This window comes from Panthera leo, chromosome B2, assembly GCF_018350215.1.
Source record: "Panthera leo isolate Ple1 chromosome B2, P.leo_Ple1_pat1.1, whole genome shotgun sequence".
In the NCBI taxonomy this organism is placed as follows: Eukaryota; Metazoa; Chordata; class Mammalia; order Carnivora; family Felidae; genus Panthera; species Panthera leo.
The window spans coordinates 43,098,491-43,118,249 of NC_056683.1; the positions used below are offsets into that span (position 1 = coordinate 43,098,491).

At 43.8% G+C, this 19,759-nt stretch overlaps 1 protein-coding gene across 6 annotated transcripts in view; it reads left to right on the plus strand.

Moving 5' to 3' along the window:
• The window catches only part of RUNX2 (RUNX family transcription factor 2), a 259,424-nt gene that overhangs the window by 154,557 nt on the left and 85,108 nt on the right, over positions 1-19,759 (plus strand). For 5 of the 6 annotated variants that reach the window (XM_042938947.1, XM_042938943.1, XM_042938945.1 and 2 more), the window contains exon 6: positions 10,862-11,035. The exons of the other annotated variant lie outside the window; for it this stretch is intronic. In XM_042938947.1, the coding sequence (XP_042794881.1) occupies positions 10,862-11,035 (174 nt within the window). The remainder of the gene's footprint in view (positions 1-10,861; positions 11,036-19,759) is intronic. 6 annotated transcript variants of the gene reach the window in all.

Sequence of the window (19,759 nt, forward strand, 5' to 3'; positions counted from 1 at the left end):
TTCAAGAAAAAGGATTACACTCTAAGCATATGTTTTTTAGAAGTTATTCCCTGATGTGTGACTGATATTGGCATAGCCTGATAGCCCCTTCAGTCTTTGATGGTCGTGATTTGCCACAGCCTGAAATCTAAAAGTTATAAAGGAACTTGCAGTTAAGATGCACGAATATGAATATTTCACAATTCTTTCATTTGTGTGTTTATTGAACGATCTTGAGTTCTTGAACCTTTAGAAGCCTAGATTTGGAAAGAGGCTCTCCTTCAGTGATCTCTCTCATGCACCCAATTGTGTTTTAAAAATGAGTTTGGGAGAGTGAACTTTTTACTCACTGATCTAAACTGGCGCCTTGTGTTATTAAAAGAAAGCAAATTCAGTTTTTAACATTTTTTTTCTATGAACTGGAGTTCCTAGAATATTTCTTTGGAGTCTATGGCTTAACTATGTAATTATGTCTCTTGAGTAGATTATGTTTTTTTCTTCCCATAATTATGTTTTTACCCAAGAGACGGGAAGGCTTCAGACCTCTCTTGGGTGAAATTGTTCTTCCTCTCTTCTTCCTTGATAAACTTTAGATTCTACATGCCTGACTCTGTTCAAGGGCTGAAAGGGGGCTCTTGAAGATACATGGTGGTGATTATGATTTTTTTTCCCCTTTAGAAATTGGTTTATATATTAAGAAGGGCCCTTAGAGACAAACTCTGTTAGTTCATTTTTGAAATGCCATCAGAGAAGAATCTCCTGGAAGGGGATTTGTTTATGATCTGTGGTCCTCTGTCTGAAGCCGCATTAATATGGCCCTAGGGCTGTCTCCTCTCACGAGCTGTCTTCTGTGAGCTCTGGGACCCCACGCACATGTCCTGTTGTATGGCTGCTCGCTTCCCCTGGCTAGAGGTTTCTTAAGCATGAAGGCAGTTTCTTAGTCCATTTTGCTGTTCTAGTCCAGAAATAGTTTGTGACCTGAACCAGACAGCGTACTCTTAGGAAAAAAGATGACTCAGCAGCCTTTCCCAGCAAAGATTATAGACTCATCAATTTTACTGTGGGAAATGTTTCCCGATGACTAGCCTGTTGTTTTTTTTTTTTTTTCTCCCCTCTCCTCTCTTTTACTGGACAAAAGGAGAGATAATTCTAGATTTATCAGTGTCCCTATTTATTAATTCAGTAACCATTTGTTGTGTGCTTTCTTTGTACCTAAGCTCTAAGTTATGTGCTAGACAAGAGACATGACACCCATCCTCAAAGGTTTTATAGTCAAGTCCAGGAGAGTCTAAGATTATAGGCTTTGAAATTCTGTATAAATATTTTATATCAATTCGCAGTAAGTTAATGCTGACTGAATGCCTACTACACTTAAGTGTAACCACATGTAATACACAAAACCAGTCGTAGCTGCTTTCAGCTTGCTGAGATGGAAACCAGAGGGATCACCGAGGTCCTAGAGACCTAGAAGACCAGAACGGTGTGATGACCAAATGGAGATGGTGGGGTGAGGGTATTTCAGGTGGGGGAGACAGCTTTCGCAAAGGTACAGGGGCTCTGTGAAGAACCGTGGGTAATACAGGGGGTAGTACAGAAGTAGCCATTGGAAATGAGTGTGACGATGTATAATCAGACCATATCTTCTGGGTGTTTCCAGGTCTTTGTTTTCCCTGCTGGGCTCAGGGAGCTCTGTTTATAGACAGCGTGAGACAGTTGAAAGGTTTTGAGCAGGTGAGTGATGTTAAGATTCAGGGGCTGAAAGGACTTTAGAAATTATGGAAATGAATCCTTCATTTTTGGTAGGTCTGGAGAGTTCCACCCTTCATTTTTGGTAGGTCTGGCGAGTTCCATTAAATCCCTTCCTGCAGTTGGTCATATAATTAGTTGATGCCCTTTCATTTATTCCAGGCTTCTTCTCTGGTGTATTAGCCATAAGTGACAGGTTAGGAGTGATTCTGATGGGACTGGAATTCTAGTGGGAATGGAAAGTGAGGGCCCATTCCTGCAGAAACTATAAGAATGGGCTTATGTGAATGATGGGGTCCAGGAAAGGGAGGTGGTGAAGAAATAATTTGGGCTGGATTTTGAGCCTCAGAGACTAGAAAGTGGTGATATATTTGTTTAATATATAATAAGTGATTTATTTATTTTGAGAGAGAGAGAGAGAGAGAGCGAGAGAGAATCCCAAGCAGGCTCTGCTCTGTCAGCACGGAGCCCAGTGTGGGGGTTGATCTCACCATCCTGGGACCGTTGACTTCAGCCAAAATCAAGAGTCGGACGCTCAACCGACTAACCCACCCAAGCACCCCAGAGGTGGTGATATTAATGGAGATAAGGAAATTAGAGGAGAGGCTGGTTGGGACTGTTTGTAGTGGGGGCAGGGGTGCGTTAGGGAGAGGCAGAGGGCTTAACTAAACATTACGAGCATCACAAGAGTATATAGGTCTTTCATTTTTGGACTTTCACAAACCACCAGTGAAATGCAGTCATCTGAATGTAAACAAAGAGAAGTTTCACTTTTCTCGGTAGTATTTCCAGTTTTCACATGTATGTAGGAATGCAGAAAATCAAGGTTTTCAATCTGGAGCCTCAATAGTTATAAAGTGTTTGGATCCACACTTTGCATGGCTCCCCTAAGAACTCCCTTGAGTCTGTGCTATCTCCCCTGTTAACGTTGCTTTTGCTGGAAACCACCTAAATTGAATTCTCTAAGATGAACTAAGGCTCACCCTTCAACGCAGTAGTCAAATTCCAAGTAATATCATTTGGAATAGAATTAGGACTTTAACATTAGTCAGCCTCATCCCCAGCCCCTCCCTGCAAACACTCCTTCATGTACCACTTTCAGAGCAGAGAGATTAAAACCAAGACTTCATTTTTGTTGTTGTTTTTCCAGAGCTGCTGTGGAATAGTAGCTCTGTGGCTATATAACCAGTTTGCTCTGGAAAAAAAAAAGGTAATTCTGATGCACGTCCTCTCCTCTCTTCCTTTTTACTCCTAAGGATCATTGTCACAACATCTTAAATGGGTATATCCTGTGGTTTGAGCCCTGGAGTACTGGACTAGGCCTCCTCCCTCTCACATACTTGTTGACAGCAAAATTAGCTAATGTCTCCCCAGCCACCCCTCCTCCAGGGAAGCCTGAGTGCATGGCAGATGAGAGGAGGCTCTCGGGCTGCCAGAGTATTGTTTCATTAGTCAGGGGATGAAAAGATCTGTCTTAAAAGGGTAAGTTCCCATATTGATTGCATTGTTTATTTATTTTTATTATTATTTTTTATTTGAGAGAGAGAGAGAGAGAGAGAGAGCATATGTGCAGGGGAGGGGTGGAGAGACAGAGAGAAAGAATCCCAAGCAGACTCTACATTTAGCATGGAGCCCGATGCAGGGCTCGACCCCACCACCCTGGGATCATGAGCTGAGCTTGAAATCAAGAGTCGGATGCTAAACTGACTGAGCCACCCAGGTGCCCTTAGATTGTATAGTTTAAAAGAGCTAATGTTTGGTTTTAAAACTAGAGGCATCAAGTGATTTTAAGAATAGCGTGCTTCTGTTGAGATTCGTATCACATACATGTTCAACACTATCTTGTCTCCCAAGATATTTATTATCACATTGCTGTCATTTGTCCTCCAGCCAGCTTTCCTCCTTTCTTCTCTGCTTATCAGTATCCTCCTCAACCTTCAAGGGCATAATGGTCTCATCAGCAAGGGTTTCCTCTTTCCTTTAGTCAACAGCAGTGGCTCACTGTTCTTCCCATAGAAGTTTACTATTTTTTATTAAAAAAAAATCTTTTTTAACATTTATTTATTTTTGAGAGACAGAAACACAGCACGAGCCAAGGAGGGGCAGAGAGAGAGGGAGACAAAAAGTTTGAAGCAGGCTCTAGGCTCTGAGCTGTCAGCACAGAGCCCGAAGCGGGGCTCGAACTCACGAACCGTGAAATCATGACTTGAGCCAAAGTCCAAAGTTGGACGCTCAACCAACTGAGCCACCCAGGTGCCCCTCCAGTTTATTATTTTTTAAAGATTTTTTCTTATTATGAAAGATTTCAAACACATTAAAAGAGATGATATTTAATCAAATCCCATATACCCATCACCTTATTTTATAACTGGTAACGTTCTGCCGTATTTACTTCACCTTTTATTTTGCTGAAATATTTTAAAGCAAATACCAGACTTATGACGCTTACCCTCTAAATATATTGGTTAGCTCTTCAAAAACATAAGGGCATATTTTTACATACTCACAAAAAGCACTACTTCCTTAATATTTTGAAATAGTCCGTATTCATATGTCCCTAATAGATCCCCACACCTAAGCATTTTAGTGATTTTCCCTCATTGTAAACTTTTCCAGTTATATTTAATTGCATGCCCTTCTTCCCTACTAGACTGAACTGCTGGGGGGGCAAGGACATTATCTTAAAGATTTTCTCTCCCCTCCTCCTTGCCATGCCTGGTGAGGCTCTCATGTGGGCACACGCCCACATGGACGAACCAATCAGAATTGTGGATGTGGTACTGGTTCCTGACTGATGGTCTATTGCAGATCTGCCTTTTAGTTTTGTTTATTCTAATTGGATGGTTGATTGATTGAAGTTTATTTATTTATTTTGAGAGAGAGAGAGCATGAGTGGGAGAGGGGCAGAGAGAGAGAGAGAGAGAGAGAGAATCCCAAGCAAGGTATGCGCTATCAGTGCAGAGCCCTATGTGGGGCTCAAACCCACGGACTGTGAGATCATGATCTGAGCTGAAACCGAGTTGGGCACTCAACCGCCTTAGCGACCCAGCTGCCTCTATTTATTCTGTTAAAAACATTCTTTTTTTTACATTTATTTATTTTTGACAGACACAGACAGAGCACAAGTGGGGGAGGGGCAGAGAGAGAAGGAGACACAGAATCCGAAGCAGGCCCCAGGCCCGACGTGGGGCTCGAACTCACAAACCCAGGTCATGACCTGAGCCGAAGTCAGACGCTTAACCAACTGAGCCACACAGGCGCCTCTATTCTATTTTAAAATTGTATTGTCATGATACTCAGGGTAGAAGTAGATACCCAATAAGTGAGTGCTTAAAGTTGATATATTTTTAAATTTTTTTAAAATGTTTATTTATTTTTGAGAGAGAGACAGAGTGTGAGCAGGGGAGGAGCAGAGACAGAGGGAGACACAGAATCCAAAGCAGGTTCCAGGCCCTGAGCTGTCAGCACAAGGCCCCATGCACAACTTGAACTCACAAACTGCTAGATCATGACCTGAGCTGAAGTCAGATGCTTAACCGGCTGAGCCGCCCAGTCGCCCCCAAATTGATTTAAAATACTGCTGTAAAAAGGGGAGCTCCCAAACATCGTGATCCACGAGATGACCCTGCTGTGCCCCAGGATAGCGGACCTGCCATGACTTGGTGCCCTTCTCGTGAAGGTGCCTTGTTTTTGCAAGGTGCACTCTTTTGTAGGTGCTTTTGGGTGACCCTTGCGGAGGAGTGCATCACACTGTGACTGTAGTGCGCAGGGTGTGACCTTTTGGCTGGGGGCCCACAGAGCTTTCCTCAGTGGTGAGGCAGTTCTCAGTCAACTTTTATAAAAACGGGCAGAATGGGTCACATCACAGAGGCAGGTTTGTTTTCGTAGTCTGCATACCACACTTTCAGGGTCTTCACATACCCGTTTCTGATGCCTGTTCTAAGCGGAAAACCCAACGGCCCTGTTACCAACTGTCAACAGCGAGCGCGGTGCCCTTGCACTGGAGAGTGGGTGGGGCGGGGCGGGGGGGGGGGGGGGGAGGCCTGGGGCAACCAGGTTCAGCATCTTTGCTCTGAGGATGTGTGAATGCCGTGACCTTTTAATCACACTTTTCTTCTCGTGCCCCTGAATTTATTGCAACAAGAGTCATGGTCAGCCAAACACACTCAACTTTTTGAAAGAAATTTGTTCTGAAAACTATTTTTTTCTTCCGTTTTAAATTCACTTTGACCGTGATTTCCCCTGAGCGACCGATGCTGTAGTGTTCTAATCTAAAATAAGCTCGTTGGCCACGGGAGGGAAAAGAGCGTGGGGCCAGCAATCAGAAGTCCCGAGTTCTAGTCCTGCCGCTAACTGTGTGGCTTTGGGCAAGTCGCCTCCCCTCTCAGGGATTCAGGGTCCTCATTCATAAAAGGAGTACGTCACTCAGAAATTTAGAGTCAAAATGATTTCTCTTGTCCTTTTCAGGTCTTTGATTCTAAATGACTTGCAACAATGCTGAAGAATTATAATGAGAGCAAACGGGACTTTTTCAGAAAGCAAGGAAGCAATCGGGCATTCCCTTAAAATGCACGTCCTTTAGGGAAATTTCTGAGCAAGCACCAAGAAGGGCTAGGCTCTAAAGAAAGGCTTTGCCCACTGGATTCCCTAGGTTGTCAGATAAGAGAAGGGTTTTTTGGGGGGGAAAGATAGCATTATAATATGATATGCCGGGGCAGAAAATTTTTTCTCAACCTGGACGTTTATCTAAAAGAGGAGAGACTATTCACGTTCATTCATTCATTGCCTAAATATTTGTTGAGCACCTACTATATGGTGGGCACTGGACTAGGTTGTAGAGATCCAACTTTAAACAAGACAGAGCACTTATTCTCACGGGGTTCATATCTTGCAGGTGAGACAAATAAGTACGCGAGATAAGTACAGATTGTGGTAATAGCCATAAAGGAAATAAATGGAGGGTGTGCTCTAGAAGGAGGGGACCTACTCTGGTTATTGTGGCAGACAAGACCTCTCATAGGAGGTGGTGTTCACTGTGAGGCCTAAGGGATAAGAAGGAGTGGGCAAAGAAATAGGGGGAGAGTATTTCAGGAGTATGGAGAGGTCCTGGGATGGGAAACTCAAAGGATTCAGTGTCAGATGCCCAGGGAAAGGTGGTGGGGTCCTGGACTAGGGCTGTATCAGTAGAAATGAGAGAACTGAATGGATTTGAGATACACTTTCAAGACGGAAATGACGAGATGTGGTAATAGATTGAATGTGGGGTGCGAGGGGTAAGGGGAAATAAAGGGAAATGTTTAGGTTTTTGGCTGCAGTGACTGAGTGGCTGGCACCACTTACTGAGATGAGGGTACTCTGAGAGGGGAATGGGGTTCGCTGGTGAGAAGAGTCAAGAATTCTGTTTTAAGTATACCACATTTAAATATCTTGTAGACATCCCAGGGGAGAGTCAGGTAGGCAGTGGGACACACAGACCTGGAACTCAGGACAGAAGTCAGGGCTTACCTCAGAAATGGGGGAGTCCCCGGCACAAATAGGTGGCACCGAGTGCATGAGATTGTGAGGTCACCTTGGGCAGTGGTTCTCTACCTCAGTTGCCCATCGGATTGTGAGTGATCTTACACAAGAACTCCCCAGAACCCGCTCTCAGAGATTCTGATCTAATGGAGCTGATGTGCGTTCTGGACATCTATATTTTTCAAAGCTCCCTGGAGGGTTTTCTTAATCCTGCTGGAGTGGAGGAACCACTGCTCGAAGGAGAAAGTACAGCTAGAGAGACGATCCGTGCCCGAGCTTTCACACAGTCTCAAATAGAACACAACAGTTTTGCGTTCTTTATGCTTTCCTCCTATGTGGAGGACCCACTCTTTGGCCCTTTGGATGAGGTTCAGCCCTCCCCGTACCACGGCAGAGGACCCTGTCTTTGCTTTAACTCGATGTGCCCTTGTCTTCCGTGTTCTCGATTTCTTAAGGGACTGCCTGAGTGTGGAGGATTTCAGTACGTCTTCTTGCAGCCCATCGTTCGCATGTTAACCCTGATGTGGTTTAGCGGTAGCCGGTATTTGTCATGGTTGAAAGATGAAGAACCTGTTCAGCTTTTGTTCTTCATCGTCCTGTAAGAATTTTGTTGTGGTTGTGGTGGTAGCTACAAAGGGGCAGGCATCTGCAAGGAGAAACGTGTATGTGTTTTTGTACATGCGCAGCCACAGACAGGTGCTCCCTGAATTACTCTGGGTGTCTGTAGATCCTTGGTAGCTCACGTGTGAAGGTGATTTCCAGAAGGCCATTGAGGCTTTTAAAATTTCACCTGCTCCTCCAGTTTTCATACTGATCAGCGATGCCGTGAGTCCTCTCTGTATTCTTGCCTCCAACTTCCTACGATCCCCCCTGAAGCACTGGGCTAAGAGAAAATACAAAGTGAACTCACACGTCCAAATGCTGAGCTCACATCTCCTACAGTCTCCATGAAAGCCTAATGAAAAGGCTGTAGAAAGCGGAGGCAAAGCTTTATTAAGTTTTCTTGCGACCCATAGCCCACATAAAGTCCCAGTGTTTAAAGGAACCGGGCAAGATCGTGTAGCCCTCCCCTTAGCCCTCAGGGAATCTGCCATTCCAAAAATATGGCCTATTAAAAAAAATAACTTCCAGGGACAATTCCATAAGCTTTCTTGTTAATGTTTACAGCTGTATCAACACCACACCAATGCTTTTTTTCTTTTTTTGTATGTATGTGAGGAACAGAATCCATGGATCCAACTGTGACAAGTACTGTATAATTCCCTAATTGTCAAACTAGTTAGACACAGCAAGATGTATTGATGGAAGTTTGTTTAGGGTAATGGGTGAGCTATTAACTTTGTAATTGGATCCTTGCTGCTGCTTCTGCTTGCGTTGAAAACCAGCCGTGGTACCACATGGGGCTTAGCTCGTAGGTGTCTCTTTCTGTTGATCTGGATATTTTCAGTCCACCACAGCAGCTGTGAGAGGAAGGGAAGATAAATCTAGAATGCCAGCATTGATGGGGCCACATGATGAGTGGAAAGCGTTGTCAGCTAGGATGAGAACTGTGATCCTCTTCCAGGCCAAACCAGCCAATAGCTGAAGACCACAGGCTAGCTGTGGTACCTCTGTAGGCCTTCGTCGCTTTGTCTGTGAATACCGTGCTTGCTGGGCTCCAGGAGCTGTTTGGGCCAATCTCTAAAGGCCGTGTAGAGTTCTAAAATCTGTTCATAATCCGGATAAGAAGTTCTAAACAACAAGGAAAACACCCATCCACGCACAGAGAATTTTCCTGATCACTTTTCTCCTGGTCTTAGTCCCTCATTATAGCAGATGCCCCAACTGGCAGGAAATAGGGTGGTGGGTCCATTTCAGTTAATGGGCCTATTTGGAATATGTTTGGCTGTGGAGACAGCTAAACTCATATTACCAAGCCTTGGCTTCCTGTCTGTTTTCTTTGGGCTGGGTAGGCAATGAAAAAGGAGACAGGAAAATACATTTTGGGGCAAATAAAATAAGGAATTTGTCTTATGAAGACAGCTTATAGTTGGGAAATTCTAATGTTCAACTTAACCCTATCCTGATATATTCCTCTTGTCCTCTTGTACCGAGAGGAAGATGAGGTATTCTCGCTACCCACAGAAAATACCTCCTGATTCTTGAAAGCTCTTAATAATCCTCCTTCCAGGTTTTCTTCTTTTGTGGGTAATAATCCTAATTTCCTTGATTTTTCTTCAAAGGGCAAATTCTGATTCTAGTCATCATCTTAAAAAAAATTTTTTTTTAATGTTTATTTATTTTTGAGAGAGGGAGAGAGACAGCGTGAACAGGGGAGGGGCAGAGAAAGAGGGAGACACAGAATCCGAAGCAGTCTGCAGGCTCTGAGCTGTCAGCACAGATCCCGACACGGGGCTCGAACTCACGAACCGTGAGATCCTGACCCGAGCCGAAGTTGGAGGCTTAACTGATTGAGCCACCCAGGCGCCCCCCAGTCATCATCTTAATGGCTCTTCTTTGAATCTGCTTCGGTTTCAGTTACAGTATGTTAGGGTGACATACTCAGGCCTCATTCTGGTACAGAATATGGAAAAAGGAATCTACAGTATGTTTCTGTTCATGTATGAGGCATTACCCTGCTCGTTCACCTCGCCACCACTCTGCAGATGTGCACTTAACTTACGTGGCACCAAGTCTCACACGCTGTTCTGTTACACTTGCACCAAGCCCATACTCCACTCTTTGCTACAAGTGATCTCATGATTTTCAAAAAGCCTTAGAACCTGAGTTATATTTTAGCGGGCGTATTTCCTTATTATCTAGAATTTCCTTCGATTTGAGACTTGAATAAACTAGAAGCGAAACAAAGTTATGTTTTGTTTTGTGTTAATAGTGGAATCTCACATTCACGTGGTAACCCAGAGGGTGTTTTTCCATTTCTTATACAGAACCGTAGTACCAGATTTAAAATAGAAAAAAGCATTCTGTCAGATTTCACATAGTTTATTATATGCTTTGAGGTTTTGGGGGTGTCACAAAACACCCAGATTCCTCTTGAGAATCTGTATTTCCTTGACCGTATTTCCACTTTTTCCTCTGAAAGGGGTTCTAGGTTTGAGTTTTAATTTTTCAGGAGAGTCTCAGTAAGGTCTAGTTGTAACATGAAAAAGAAAAGTCACTATGGTTATCATGGGAATTGCCCCTTGACAAATGTTTGTCTCTGTTTCTGCCCCAGTTTTGGGATAACATGTGTGACATGCACAGACTCTGAACTTGCGGGAAGTTTCCTCCTTCACGAAGTAAGCGAACATAGCCCAGAACACACTCACCTTTCCCACCCTCGCCCAGAGGGTTGGACGAGGCACGCAGACAGCCCTTCCTGAGTCCTGGTGTCAGCTCCGAGTCACCCTCGGGGACCCTCAGCTCTCCGTTTGTAGCACAGAACTAGGAACGCTCCACACCGGATGATGCTTAGAAAGCCACTGGAAATGGAAGGCATTGTAGAGACACTTCCTTATAAATACCAGTATTGATAATCCCTTGGCTTTAAACCCCCAGTATGTATGTTCACATATCTATTTAGTATGGTCAATTGTTCAGCTCATTAATATGCTTTTATTTTATGATTTGCTGTTTCCAGGGCACAGACAGAAGCTTGATGACTCTAAACCTAGTTTGTTCTCTGACCGCCTCAGTGATTTAGGGCGCATTCCTCATCCCAGTATGAGAGTAGGTGTCCCGCCTCAGAACCCACGGCCCTCCCTGAACTCTGCACCAAGTCCTTTTAATCCACAAGGACAGAGTCAGATTACAGGTAAGACAGACTCCTAGGTTTCACTTGCACACAGTCCGGCAGGCTGGGGGTGAGGGGCTACCACATGAGATGTACTCACTTCAATACTCCTGGGCTGTGAAATGGCTTATTATTAAAGAATCAAGATGTGAAGAGACTGACCTTTTTGATTAAAAAAAAAAAAAATTCCAACGTTCAGTAACTTTGGGATAAAACCTGGGGGAGGTTTCTGCTAATGTTGCACTTCTTGGTGATGTCAGTGTGCAACATAGTGGATGGTAACGACTATGTTCTCCGGGAGAATGTTTGTTGTGAGTTTCTGTGTTGTGCCCGGCTAGTGCAGGGGATAACCTCGCACCCTCACTATTAGAAGATTAGTCTTACCGTCTCAGATTTGGGCTTACATTTCTTACATGTATAACTATTTCATTCAGTTTGCCTGAAAATTGCCCAGGGCTAACAGGAAGCCTTGATTGGTGGGTATAAGGCAAGGTCACTGAGCGGCTCATTGGGCAGACAGAATTCACGTCTGATTCACTTTTAGCTCCAGTTCCTCTTGCGACATGTCTCTTTATTTCTACATTCTAGTAAGCCGCTTGCTTTACCTTTCTTCTTAAAAATTAACATCAGCATTGCATTACACACTAATCATTCACATTTGGTGCAGTAAGACTCCCAGCTCGCTCTCTCTCTCTCTCTCTCTCTCTCTCTCTTTTCTGCCCCAGTTGTGCAAAAACAGATCTTGCTTTTAGTGTGATTGCTCTTGGGTCCTGGTGACAGAGGAGTTATGTCAGTCGTCATAGATCTTTAAGTTGCCCATCAGAAATACTGAGAGCTGATGTCACTTAGTCATGTCATCTGGCTTCTGTTGTTGGCAGAGGTAGACCAGAATGGAGGGAAAATAACTCAAAACAAAATGTACAAGAAACTATTCTAACGGTTAGGTTTTGGTTGATAGTGCTTACGTGTTGAGTGTCCCTAAAAGATTATAAACATAACTGTTTATAAATGGAATGACCTTCCTCTCTTTCTCCCCTGCCCGTATTAGGGATATGTCTTCTTGGATATTTATTTAGAGTAGGTTTCTGTGGGTATATGTATATGAGTCTGAATATATGGGTATGCCTGAGTACATATTTAATAGATAATACAGAATTATAAAAATAAAATATCTAAACACTACAGAGAACCAGATCTCTGCATCAGGGAAGAACATTAGAGCTCTGTGAACAATAGCCATGGATTAGCCTAAAGAAATCACTAAATGTTGATATGTAGGAATTAAGCTTACTGTGTTTACTAGGCAGGCATCCTTGATAAAAATATAAGGGTGAAATTCACACTAACTTGTGAATTTCAAGCTTGTTGCTATAGGTGCTGCTGCATTTAAAGTAGTGGGCTTTAGATCTTTGATGAAGCTTCATAAATAGCTGTCCTTTTGTCTTCAGAGTAATCTTTAGACTGTGTGTATGTGTGTGTGTGTGTGTGTGAGCACACGTACCCATTTGTATACATATTTAAGAGTGTTTATATGTGATTTGTAAGGGACTTATGATGGCTAACAAAATATATATAAGAAAAATATATGTGCTATGATTGGCAATCCCTGAGCTCTTTAAATGTTTGATTCTGTGTTCTAATCCTTAACTGTTTGCTAATTATGTTGTACTAATGACTAATGCTTTCAAAGTGGCTTTTGGAAACTGTGTGTTGCTAGATTCATTTAAGAAGATGCTTTCCTCAAGGCTTTGACCACAAACCTGAAGATGACGTCATAAAAAAGCACCAGAGGACGTTTTAGAAACTGAAGGTATCTTAGGTATCATTAGCCAAAAGGCCGGTAAAAGTGGTAAGGGGGATCTACATGTTACCAGCAGATGTGAGTGCAGAGAGTAAGGCTCTGAGAAGGTGTAAGACATGGGGATACCAGGAGAGCATCTGGGCAGACCAGGGTCGTGACCACCTCCATAGACGTGGCTCTCCTCCTCTGGTCACCTCCCTCCCCGCTGGGAGGCTCAGGAAGGTTAAGCTTCTTCTTGTCTGCAGCTTTACAGCAAGCTAGTGGCAGAGCAGAATTCAGTCTCTTGACTCCTGACGTAGTGTGTTTTTTTTTATACAGTACCATGCTACAACTCCCTCATGATCAATTAAAAATAATATTTTAAATACTCACTGGATGTATTTCTAAAAAATGAAAACAGAAAACAGTTGTATTTCTAGGTACCGATAGCTTTCTGGAATGACACCACAAGAGTCTTAGCTCTGCATTGGCGATTATAGCACTAGAATGATTGATTTATAGATCAGTCTTCTCGTTTTTCTAGCATCCAGAGTATTGGGCCCAACAACTGTCTCCAGCAGCCTTCCCAATGTGCAGATTGACACATGTGTTTGTGCCACCCCTACCCACTCTTGGCCATGTGCACTTTCCTTACATGCTTCTGTACTGTTAGTGAGGTGATGGGTATAAGTATCTCCCTATAACTGAGGGTGTGCACACTTCTACTGTGACCCAAATTATTACACAATCCAAGAACATCCAAGAACAGCAGCAACTTCGAAGTGAATTTATTTCACTTTTTTTCCTCTCTGGGTTAATTTTCTTATTTATTTAGTGAAGATAATTTAGAGCCTACCACACATAGAGAATTAGGTCTCGGGTAATACAGGAGGAGGGGAGAAGAAAAGTGCCCTGTCCTTGACTTAAAGTCTAATTGAAGAGATAGCGATCCTTCCCAGCCCTCACACAGCCACATCTGTCCCTGGACTGTAATGTTGTTGTTTCCTGAGTCCACATTCTTCTCCCTGCACCCTCTTACTTAGGCTGTTCTATCTCCGGTGGTCTGTGTCTGCAGAAAGGTGCCATCCATCCCTCAAGGTCATTGTTACCTTCTTTAGGAAAGAGTCCTGGGACCTGTGTCTAGAGGCTGCCTATCTAGCCTCTAAGCTGTAGTTGAGATTGCCTTCTTTTACAGCTTCTGGGTGTTTCTTTGTTTCCACCTTGCTAGACTGCAGATTCTTCAAGGGATTTATTACAGGGATTAATTTTGCTTGTGTAGGCACAGTGGTAGGCACATCTGGTGAAATGTTGAATTAATGAAAGTTTAGATGACAAGATGTCAGTACAAGAAGAGCTGAGATGTCATGCCTTGTTGGCATCAACTGTTCTCTCTCATTTCCTGTCTCAGGGTGCTGTTGTTCCCTGGTGATGAGCACCAGTGGCAGAAATCACATTTCGGTATAACGCTTGCATAGTGAAACCATTTGGTTTCATTCCAGTGTAGGATCTACACAATTGCATGCCTAAATGTAAGTTCTACTTACGAGCCTTGCCTACGATGGGTTTTGTAACTTCTCCGCAGTATGTAACGTCTGCATTTTTTAGTTCATGGAATCCTTTGGATACAGAAGTTTGTCATCTCTCATTGGCTTGGCCCTCTTGATATCTCAAGCTCTTACCCCAAGACTATAGATGATGATCATGGTTGTATGGTAACTACTATATATACACTTGCCAACAGAAAAGGGGTGAAATGAAGTTAGAAGTCATAAACTGAGGAAGTGATAGGCACTGAGTGTTTCATATTAGTGTTCTCCAGTGCCTCTTGTAGTTCCTAGGGCTAATGGTCCTAGCTGTGCAATGGGCTGGCTTCTCTGCCGTGCTGGTGTGATGGTCCTTCTGTTGTCGTCTTTAATGGCTGATGTTCTATCTGAAGGCCCCAGGGCCTCCTATGGCTTCCTGAGGAAGTTGCTTCCTCTGTATCTTTTTTCTTTTCTTTTCTTTTCTTTTCTTTTCTTTTCTTTTCTTTTCTTTTCTTTTCTTTTCTTTTTTTTTAGTCTTCAGACATCTCGTGCCTATCTCTGGGTGCTAGGAAACACCTAGTCGGTCACAAATGGCTACTTCTTTTGATTCAGAACGTGGTGCTTAGCAGTGGAGTTAGGGATATTATGTTAGGAGATACTGCTCAAGACAGTCACTGTTTTAACCTCAGTACTTTGTGGGTGAGTGAGCTACACCTAAACAACAACAACAGCAACAAAAGCAGACCTAGGCCCTTGGGTTTGGTGGATTGGGACATTCATCTAACCTTTGGGGCTGGGCGTTCTGCTGTTCTATTATTCATTCATTCAAAAAATACTCGAGTGCTTACTATCTGCCAGGCGTTAAGTAAGTGCACAAGATAGATACAACTTCTGTTGACAAGGAGCTCCCCTTTTCGTGACAGACGGTGTCTGTAAATGGGTAAATAAGCACACATACGAGATAATTTCAGACAATAACACATGCTTTGAGAAATTGAATAGAGTAATGCATTAGAGAGCAACTTAGGGAAAGAAAAAGGTAATTTTGATTAGAAAGTTGGGACAGGGTTCTCCTAAGAGCTTTGAAGATCTGTGAGGAAGAGCATTTTCGGCCACGGAAGACTCATGCACAGGCTCCCGGGAAGCAGTGACTGTGGTTGCTCAGGGGTCAGGAAGATCAGTGTAAGTGGAATGTAGCAAACACAGGAAATGATAACAGAAAGCCAGGCAGGGAGTGGATTATGGAGCGCCTTCAAGGACCTGGTAAGGAGCTTGGGTTTTGCTCTGATCGCAGTGGGATGCTCTTGAAGGATGTGAAGCAGGGGAATGACCTTATCAAATTTACATGCTTTTAAAAAATCACCTTGGCTGCTGTGTGACGAACAGATCATAAGGAGACAATGGTTGAAGCAGGGTCATCGTTTCGGAAGTTACTGCAGTAGCCCAGGAGAGAGTTAAGGATGGTTAGCATTTTTTCTTCTTTCTTCAAGACTCAGATCAAAGGCTGGCACCTCTGTCAGGCTTCTTCCAACCTACCCACACTGAGCCTGAGGCTTCCATACCGCCAGTCCATGTGGCGACAGTTACTTGTTTACACGTCTGTCTCCTTCATCAGACTTTGAACTTTCAAAGTCTAGGGCCATGTTTTATTTTATTTTATTTATTTATTTAAAAAAATTTTTTAATGTTTATTTTTGAGAGAGAGAGACAGACAGAGTGAGTGGGGGAGGAGCAGAGAGAGACACACACACACACACATACACACATACACACACACAGAAACTGAAGCAGGCTCCAGGTTCCCAGCTGTCAGCACAGAGCCCGACGTGGGGCTCAAACCCATGAACTGTGAGATCATGATCTGAGCTGAAGTCTGGCGCTTAACCGGCTAAGCCCTGGGCCATGTTTTATTTAGCTTTGTGTCCCCATTGTCTTACATAGTGCCTGTTGCCTTGTCACTTTGGTTTGGTGACGAATGGATCATTGACCTCTTCGGGAAGTGTGATCCACTATTATCCTAGCCCTAGTACCTATTTGGTTGACTTACTCTTAGCTAGCCTTTATTTATTGAAAAGCGTGTTGTGTGCCAGGCATTATAATGAGGTTAGTTCATAACGCTCCTTACAACAGCTCTGTGAGATAGGTGGCATTATTTTGAAAGCTGAGGGTCAGAGGGGCCAGGTACCTCGCCCAAGGTCCCACTTACAAACCATTAAGTGGTAAATGTAGGAATTAAAGCCAGATCTGCTTTGCTTCAGGGTCCCATGCTCCTTAACCACCGTGCACTCTTGGGAGGCTGAAGCATACTTCTATCGTGGCTTGGTTTCCCCCAGTTTCAGTACCTACGTCATTTTATTTATGCAGCTCTTCCCCACTGACATACTGGTTTTACATAAAGTTCTTAATCAAAGCCTTAAGACAATTCTTAAAAGTATGTGTTTTCCAGGTGGAAGAAATTGATTCTTTGAGAAATGACTTCCCGAAAGCTTCTTTAGCCATTATAGTTGACTGTGAGTTCCAGATTCTTGGTAGGCAGTCACCCCCATCCCTATCACGTCAGTCATGTTGCTGACAATCTAAGTGGTAGGTGTCCTAAGGGACTAATCTCTTTGTCTTCTCTCCATTGGGTATTATTCAGAATCCTCAGAGATATTTTCAGAAAAGGGAGGCATTAAGAGTGTCTGAATCATGCTTTAAAATGCAATAAAACTGGTTTTAATGATTAAATTATAGTTATAGGAGCATAGATGCAAGGTAGCATTCTTAGGAATATCTTAGAAAATAACCTGGCCAGGCATCATGTAGGATAATAATCTTACCAGCAGTTACCTTGACCAAAGCGAAGTAGTTTCCACCCGACTTCGGTCCGATTCCATATTCCCTTGGCAAATGCCACACCTTTAAACATTGGAAGGCTCTCAGGCAGTCGGGTGCCTGAGCTTGGCCTGTGTACGTTGGAGGTCCCAGGCCCGAGTCCACTGTACTCACACTGAAACATTTACTAGCATAATCCTTTCCCAAATAGGAAAGCACAGCTGAGTAGCGTGCATCTCAAATTGCTGCTCTGTTCAAGTGCGCAGGGATCACACGACTGTTTAATGTGACACAGGGTGAGAGGTGAAGTGGACGCGGGGCTGGTGGCTGGGGGGCGGTGGTTGTGTGAGGGAGGGTGAAGTCATGAGAGGGGCTCGGGCACTGTTAGCAGGAAGAGTGGCCTCAGGTGCCCTCCCTGTGAGATGATGGTGGGGTGTGGAGAATGGGAGTTAAGCAAGGTCTCCTGCTTTATGACCACCGTGGTCTCACTCGCCCGTAGGCATCTCGCGTCCGAAGGAACTGAAATCGCCACATTCAGAGACCGGCTGTTGAAAGTACTATTCTTGTACTTTGGTGGTGCTACTGTTTAATTTCTGAAGTTACTAGAGAGTCCTGTCCCATCTTCTTCCTTTGAGCTTATTTGGGCAGACCAGTCAGGGCAATTTGCTGCTGCTGTGCCCATTTGTGCACTGGGAATCATTTTAGGGGAGGTCACTGGTTACAGTCCTTGTGAGAAAACAGCACAAATTCTGTGTCAACACAATTGCACATGTCTTCAGCTCTGGCGGCCACCTTATGATGAAGAGCAGAGTTCAGGTCCAGCCTGCGCTGGCTTTGAAGAAGAAAGCTTAGTAGGACCCTGCGAAAGGCTGGTGGTCAACATGTCATGCTGTTGTTAGCCTGTTAGCATCATCTGTAGATTAACTTCTTACAGGTCTCTGGACTTCTGTTAGTAGGAATTCCCTTATTAACTGAAGATGCTCTGGCTTTCTTATGCTTTTAGGAAGATAGAGAGGGGCAGTGTTCCAAGAAAAACTAATTTCATGAGTTTCAAAAACTTGTCTTTGTAATTTCCTCCCGTCTGGAATAGAAGATGCATAGTTAATATCTAATTGTGATAAGAAGAATCCATCTACATAATGCCTCGCTTTATCCTTCCCCAAGACTCTTCCGTTTCTAGCCTGTCTTTGGGTCTCTGCCCCAAAGGAAGTCTTGATTTTTTTCTCATTATTTTCCAGAGCGTTATGGTATGCATGACTTTCCTCTTTCCTAGTTGCCTGGTGACCTTTCCAGCCCATTTTCACCTTTTGCAACAGAGTGTAGACAAAATGATCAGAATAGGAATCTCACGTTGAATGAAATATTTAACCTACAAGGCTAACTCAGGAGAAGGGCAGGTCCATGTGATGTAGTGGATGGTCCAGTGGAGCATTTTGGTGATTAATCATCGATGGGCGCCTGGGGCTTCAAAGGCAGAGTTGGTATGCATTGTACTATGTACTGTTAATAGTGACAGCAATACCTTACAAATGTTACCTGTTTACAAAGTGCTTTGGTTCCATATTTTCATTTTAATATGTGCAGAAATATTCCAGGAAGGAAAAATCGTATGTCACTACGACCACGTAAGACCATCAGATTTTTTTTCCTAGGGCTTTGTTTGCTTTGAATAAAGACTTGCTTTTTCACTGTTTCTAAACAGTTGGTGGTAGCAGTCTTCAAAAGATGGATATCACGGAAGAGTCCATCTTGTGAAGCCATTTAGGAATAAGAAACTTAGGACCAGGTTTCTGAAACTCTCAGAGTTAAAATCGGTGTTGCAGGAAGATTAAATCTGACAAGGTGGTTTTAGGTGGAGGGGAGGGGAGGGTGCAGGGGAGAGGGTTGAGAAGAATAGTGAGTAGTCTTGGAGCAGTCATCAAGGTGAATGATGGGAAGGGAAAATGACTTTGGTTGAGCGTTGCTGAGGAGCCGGCTAAGGACAGAGATAACTGGAAGAGCCCACGAGCATAATTTTGTGTGTCTCTTGCATGGGTTGCAGTTTGGGAAGAGGGGGTGGGCTCTGGTGGATCACCGGGAGAATGACAGTTTCTCCCAGGACTTGGTAGGACTTGGTACAAGTCAGGGAAACAAGGAAGATGTTGAGCCACTTACCAGTGTGGAGGAATGTCCTGGAGGTTGGTAGGTCATGGCAAAGATGGAAGAACTTCTGAAGAGGAGTTAGCTTGTCTGGTGACCTTGGAGAATGAGCCAAGTGGAAAGGTTAGGAGGAAAGATCCAGGCAAGTCTGAGTTTCAGTTCAGGAGGGAAGTAGGAGTGTTTTAAGGAAAGGTCGAGGGCAGATGAGAGCTGTTGGCCGCTCCTTCAACCATTCCTCATAATGGCAGCTGGAGGCTCTATCTGATGCCGCCTTGAGAAAACACAGCCCTCCAGCTAGGTATGACCGGAGAAGTAGGGGTTTTCTGGTACTTTGTTAATGCATTCCAGGACTCTGTTAACTTTTTGTCATCCTGTCCCACTGTGGCCTGCAGTCCAAGAAGAGCTCTGATCTTAGGGCAGGCTTCCCCCATCCTGTCTTGGAGTTGACCAAAGGGCAGCACTGTACTTTCTTATTCGGTTTCATTATGT